At 39.8% G+C, this 6,886-nt stretch overlaps 1 protein-coding gene across 1 annotated transcript; it reads left to right on the forward strand.

Annotated features, from left to right (window-relative positions):
- Nucleotides 1-1,918: 1,918 nt before the first annotated feature.
- Nucleotides 1,919-5,714, forward strand: nol7 (nucleolar protein 7). The gene is made up of 8 exons (XM_004078750.4): nucleotides 1,919-2,140; nucleotides 2,393-2,453; nucleotides 2,579-2,634; nucleotides 2,731-2,753; nucleotides 2,831-2,909; nucleotides 3,565-3,686; nucleotides 3,988-4,065; nucleotides 5,316-5,714. The coding sequence occupies exons 1-8, from the start codon at nucleotides 1,953-1,955 to the stop codon at nucleotides 5,384-5,386; spliced, it is 678 nt and encodes a 225-aa protein (XP_004078798.4). The 5' UTR covers nucleotides 1,919-1,952; the 3' UTR covers nucleotides 5,387-5,714.
- Nucleotides 5,715-6,886: the final 1,172 nt, after the last annotated feature.

Below are 6,886 nucleotides of genomic sequence, written 5' to 3' on the forward strand. Positions count from 1 at the left end.
ATGCAGGGGGATACAAAATATAAATAAACTGTCTTAGACATTGGGAATATCACTCAGGGTGTCATAAATTGTTATGGCTTTAGGTGAGTCGATTAACTTTATGGATTTTAAGTATAAATTGACCTCATTGTTAAAGAAGTTAAAGCTGGGGTGGCATTTCTGTAACCTATTTTTGTGTATAAAAAATGTGGCTAAACATAACACAGTATTGATACATACATTATTTACATTGTTGTGTAGTGACAGGCCAAAGATTATGACTTCTTTGGAAAAGAAGTCCATGATGAATGGAAATTTATGTCTTAACCATTTGTAAACAGCCAACCAAAACACTTGCACAACGTGCTTCCTGGGGCCTGTTTCAGAAAGGAGGTTCAACCAACTCTGAGGTTAAACTTGAACTCTGAGTTGGTCAATCGAGAGATTAACAACTCTGAGTTTTCTGTTTCAGAGAAGCTGATCCGAGTTAGGTCAATCAATTCTGAGTGGACTGATTCAGAGTTAAGCGTCCGCACCGCGACTATAAGAAGCCATTATCAATGGAGCGCAGATATTGCGAGCAACCGTGAAAACAAAGAGGTCTGCATATTTTTCGCCAGCTGAACTTGACGTGCTGCTGCAGAGTTACAGTGAATATGAGCACATATTCCGGAAGAAAAGCAACACCGCTGCATCTGCAAAACAGAGACAGTTAGCGTGGAAAAACATAGCTGCTCAAGTTAATGCGCAAGTTTGCATTTAAATCATTGTTATAAATATTGACTGTAATAACTTTTTAAATAGCGTAAGGTGTGAAATAAAAATGGCAATATTTAGGTGTACTTTTGAAGTGTTATTCCTGGTGTAATTGCATGAAATGCTGCATAGTGTACAGAACCAATGGGGGGGGGGGGGGGGGATGCATTTAACGTCGGTAATGTTTAAAGGACTTTCTTGTTAACCTTCCCCTCTTGCAAACGTTGGTCAGTTTAATATTAATACATGCAATTGTGTTTTTAAAAGTGAACTTTTGTCTACCCTTGTATTGATCAAGTGGTATAGGTTTATATGGGATTAAGAAAGTAAGCAGTGCTAGCAAATTGTGTTTCCTAAAAGTAATTGTTATATTAATCTAATTCGATGTCCCTGATTTCATTTTCATGTAGATGCAATCCTGCAGGAATTAAAAGAACATGGCAGCAGCTAAAAATGAAGTATAAAAACATAATTGAATCAGGTCAAATCTGAGCATGTCATGGATGTAGGCTTTGTTGACAATATTTGACATATGAAACATCTACATAGCAATATCTAATGTTGTTTTCATTGTATATATGTAATTGACTGCAACGAAAAACGATAACGCTCAAACAAAAACGTATGGGGAAATGACAAAAAATCGAGTCTTCTCAAAATCCTCGTACGAGGTAAATATAATTCTCTATGAATTAATGCAGCCTCCTCGTCTATTGGGTCCTCCAAAAAAGAACAAGCCATTCTTGTCACTTAGACCGTCTCTGTGTGACGGACATTTGGGCAATGAAGGTTAAAGCGAAAAATACCGCTTCGTCTTTAAAAAGGGGAGGGGACCGGCAGAAACTTTGAGTTTGGAGAATAAAACCTGCTCCCGACCAGGTTAGGTTCACAGCATAAGTAACCATGGACACTGACTCCGAGTATAAGTTACCTCTCTTTCAGAAACGGGTTTGACTTACTCTGCTTTCTCTGGTTTAACAAACCTCCCATTCTGAAACGGAAAACCTAGGGTTTCCCTGATTTCAGGGTTAACGCACTCAGAGTTTACACTTAACCTCCTTTCTGAAACAGGCCCCTGGAATACCCCCCTGTCTACATCCAATCATGTTTTCATTTTGCTGTAATGGTCGTCTTCGCCACTAGAGGGCTCTCTTGGGCTCGCCTTCATGAAACCTCGCGAGAGGTCGCACGTTGATGACTTCACAACACTGGGCATCATGGTGAAGTCAAAACGTGGAACAACAACAGCCTCATCGAAAAAGAGTGCAGACACAGAAAAAACGAGTGAAACTTTATGCCAGGGCCTGGAGTCGAGTGACGATGATGCACCAGAGGAGGTCACCTTCGGGGACAGCAAGAACGAGGCGCTACGGAGCCTGAAACTCGCACTGGACTCAGCCAAAAGGTGGCTAACAAACACAGCTAGCTTACGCTGCACCGGAATCAATTAACTTGATTTAAACAAACGCCAACGCTGTTCATGATGCGAAATGTGAATGGGACTCAATATTTATTGCACTTCAGACATTTTTGCCTAACGTTTTCTTCAATGACTGTGGTTTAAACTCCGAACCATCATTTAATTTTACGAATAATGTACTCCAGTTGGTCATGCAAATACGCCCACCATTTACCTGCATGTTTTTGATGTCTGCAGGGAGAAAGAGCTCCTAAAGGAGAAGAGGAGGAAGCGACAGGAGTTGTTTCAAGAGCAGAAGGTCTGCGCATGCGTACTGCACTTATATTCTTTTTACACTGATTGCCAGCGGAGCGACCACTAATAAAAGTCTAGATACCACATCAGTAGAGGTATAACGAGCCCTTTTCTCCCCTGGCATGGCAGAAGAGAAAACTCCTCCCGGCTGAAGTGTTGGAAGAAATCGAGTCTGCGTCTTTAAAGTAAGTTTTTTCTTTCTCTTTTTTCGAGCTCCTATCTTTTAAAAGATCCCACTGTTTTGCCTCTTATCTAACACATGTCTGTTTTTTGTTTCACAGGAAGGTTAAAGAATCCTCTGCAGGTGAAGATGCTTCTCATCTGTCTGTTTTTTTTGCCTTTATTTCTCAGTCGGATTGATGGGATTTCTCCTTTTTTTAGCTGAAGAGGATGAGGCAGAGGAGACGAAGAGTTTAATGAAGAGGAGGGAAAAGAAGAGGGCCGAAAAACACACCAGGAAGTACGGATGAAACACACGTTGCATAAGAGAGCAACTCTCAAAGTGAAGAACACAGGGGCCCCAAAGTGCCATTCACTCCACGCAAGAACCTTTAGATCACAATTCAAAAAAGGAAAACAAATTATAGAAATATTACATTTTAGAAATCCAATTCCTAAAAGAAAGGAAATAAATAGTTTCAGAAAACTAAACAAAACAAAAAAGAAACAAAAGACATTATTTGGAATTCTGTTTTGGTTTATGGAATTTGGTTTTGATTAAAATGTGTAGTTTGTTTTTAGTATGTGTTTTACTTTGTAATAGTGGTGATCTTTTATGTTTTTGCATTGACTTATTGCGGGGTAAACTTAAGGGTCACCATAGAAGAGCGACTGTCACGATGTTTCTGATGAAAGGCCTGTTAGATCACCAACACTATAAATCTCTAAAATGCACCAGCTTTCCAAAGCAAAACCATTGTTTTTGTGAAATGCGAGGGCTTTTGTTTTGAAATCCCCTCAGAAATCTTTTTTTTTTTTCTGAAACTATAGATGAGTAGTGTTATTTCTACACAGGAGAGCTGCGTCTGTGTTCATACTATTAGGCAAACAGGACAAAATTTTCTTTTATGGTTTAAAAAAAAAGTGATTGTGATGAATTTTTTCATGTTTTTCAGTCTGGAGGGAAACTACACGGTGACGACGATGAAAGGCGGAGCAGCCGTGTCCTTCCAGCAGAAATCCGCTGAAGATTTTCTCCAGTCCAGACTGTACGGGCCGGGACGCCTCCGGACCACAAGTCAGAAAACCTATCCTCACCTCTCCACCTTCCTTTTTGAATCCTGTTTCTCGTATCAACTTTCTTGTAATTGCTAAAGCGTTGGGGGTCTGAAGTGCGAGCTACACTCTGTGGCGGGAGTCTGTGAAGACCGTGACCCGCCTCAATTTGAGCGTCGCCACAGAAACGCCCCGTCTCTTCCCACAGAGGGGTCTGCTCCTCAGGGCTTCCTCTAAAGAGACGGCGGCGACATGCCTACCTTTCCTCCAAACCTTGGCAGGTCAGGATTCTGCAACTCACGCCGCATGTCTCCTGCTTTCAGATAACCAAATGCTGTCGCTACAAAATAAGAGGGGCAGCCAAAAAAGTGCAGCGGTGCAGTTTGTGAAGAAGGACTGGGGTAAGTTACAGACTCACTCTTATTAAAAGCATGTTTTTAAAATGTTCTTGTGGCATTGTTCTCATTATGGAGAACAAATATAAAGACAATTATGCTCAAGATTTGACTTCTGAATATTTTTTTATTCAAATTGTTGTGAATCAGACAAACAAATGCAGAGAAAGAACGAAAAAGGTTATTTGTAAAGTATAAAATAAAGTGGGTGGGTCTACCAGCCCCCTGCTCTGCTCCATTTTGATGCATCCACCTCCAGACAAATAGATCCACATACGTCTTTGTTTTCCTCGTCTGAGCTGGAATCTGGATCAAAACCGTACGACTGGAGAGCTCAAATATTCCTCGCCATTTTTTTTGCACCAGTACCGTTGGGTTGGGGTTGTGAGGAGCTGTAAGCTAGCAGGAGAGTGTACACAGATGGGTGATGGGAAGTGGGGGCAGGCCTGCTCTATACCAACAGTCCCTCCCTCTTAGGTGAATTTCTAATTAACTACTGCCGTTCTGCAGAAACTGCGTCCTAGAAAACATCACAGGCTTTTAAATGTTGGCTAAAAAACGGCACCAACCCAGGAAACGACCACTAGGAATGATTTTATAATAGACCAAAAGATGATCAGACTGGGAATTTAAGAAAATAAAAATCATTCAGGAACATTTGTTTTTTTATTTAATTAAATTCAGTCTGTAGGAGCCAACGAGTCAAATATGAATTCCCATCTTGTGAAGTCATCAAATGTGTTTGAACTGCTTTTCTAAAGTCTGTGATTGAAGCAAAACACTTCCGTGAATGAAAACGAGACTCAAACTGCCAAAGATAAGCACGAGCTTTAAGCAGAAGCCTAAAATGGCTAAATAAAAAACTGTCTGGAAAGAAATCCCACAATCCTTTGTGTGGCTTTTATTGGACATTTTCTAATAGAAGAGAAGTGACTTGTTCACTTCAAGTGTTCTGAACTGTTTTATCAGCAGGAGGGTTTTCAGTGATGACATCTCCATGGCAGCCATACCATTCTGGTCATGTGAAGCAAGTTTCACAAATTCTTTTCCAAATGTTCTTAACCATGTTGTCACCATGGTAACAAAACTAACCTCAGAAAGTCTGAAAATATTTCTTTGATTTTCATTCTGGAGGTTTTGAGTAATGAAGCAGCTGCTTGTTTGCTCGTTTATTTTGAGTTTAAATGGACTTGGTTAGTTTTAGAAACTGGTTTGTTAGCGGAACAGTTTGATGACTTGACCTGTTCCTGTTTCAGCTCTGCAGCAGAAGGCCAAAGCAGAGAAGCTGAAGAAGCGATGGATCCACAAGCTGCAGGTTCCTTCCTGACCACCGTTTCAGCGTCAAAGCCATGGATGGACATGCAGAAGCTCCTCCTGCTTCTGTCCAGGACCACGACGGACTTCAGTGTGGGGTTCTAGTTACTTCTGTTCCAGGATGGCCACCTTTGACCCCAAACCCAAAAGCTGACCCCCATATTGTGGAAGACACAAAGTCGGATCGGTTTCCTCACTGATCCAAACTGTTGCTAAACTTGAGATCTGAACCATCGTCTGCAGACGCTCAAATCTGTTTACCGTTCATCCTTTCTAGACCTACAACAGCAACAATGTTTGTTTTTAACTATTAAAATGTCTCTGAAGGCCCACGTTTGACGTTAATGTTGGTGTCACATCATGATTGAACTGTAGAAAAGAATGGATCAACACATACGTCCTTCAAAATGTTAAGACTGTTGTATTTAGATTTTCATTTTGAATTCAACTATAAATGGTTTCACTTTCATGTCACAACTGTCCTGAACGATTAAAAGCAAAATTCAGAAAAAGGTTAACTATTAAAGTTAAGGAAAAGCTTCAAAAAACAAAAATGGAAGATTTAATCATTTAGAATTAGAAATTTGTGCAAGAAAGCAAATTGAATCAACACATCTAAAAGAACCAGCTTCACTGTAGGGAAAGATCAAATTCATTTACTGAAAATACAACAAATATTTAGAAAAAACACTGTTCCTGGCTGGTTTAGATTCAAACTTTAAATCCTGAAGATCCGGTCCAGAAAACGGACTCACATTATATTAATGTATATAAAATTAAAATGTTGAAAACTATAAATTCCTTCCTAAAGGCAGAGAAGAATCTGGAAATGCTCAAGGAAAAAATGGATTAGAAGCTAAAAATGTTATTTTGAGAAATTCAAAAAAATATCAGGAAAAGACTGAGGAGCCATTTGTTGAAGGTTTTTGGTTTCATAGCACAAATTGTGTGTGTGTGTGTGGTGGGGGGGGGGGGTAAACTAATCAGTTATATATTTTCTGTAGGATTTAGAATTAAATCAGATTTATTACAATCTAGACTTATTGAAGAATCTGCTTTTGATTTCAAACCACTTTGATAGGACTGAAAGCATGAAATGGTTTTGTGCGCTGAAGTAGAGCTGGGCCATAGATCAGTTATTTCCAAACATTTGAATTTATTTGAGGGAAATTTGGGGTTTAATGTTTCCAGCTCTGCTTTCTTGGGCTTCTGTTGTTCAGAGTCAGGTCAGGCTGTTTCTCACTACACAGCTAGAGTCTTCAGACTTTCAGCGGCAAACCACACGCTGCAAAGACTGACGGTATTCGCCAAAGCAGTGACTCGACTAACTACCAGCCCCTCCCAAAATGCCCGTCGCATCATTTCACATTTTTACGGCTTGTATTTAGTTGCGCTGTGTGTTCAGGCCAACTTCCAAAGGCGATGTTAAAACAAAAGTTTTTGCTAAATTTGTAATTTTTGTTGAAGCAAAAAAAAGTTTGAATTAGATAGGAAAATAAATTTAGATTAGATT

This window comes from Oryzias latipes, chromosome 17, assembly GCF_002234675.1.
Source record: "Oryzias latipes chromosome 17, ASM223467v1".
Taxonomy (NCBI): domain Eukaryota; kingdom Metazoa; phylum Chordata; class Actinopteri; order Beloniformes; family Adrianichthyidae; genus Oryzias; species Oryzias latipes.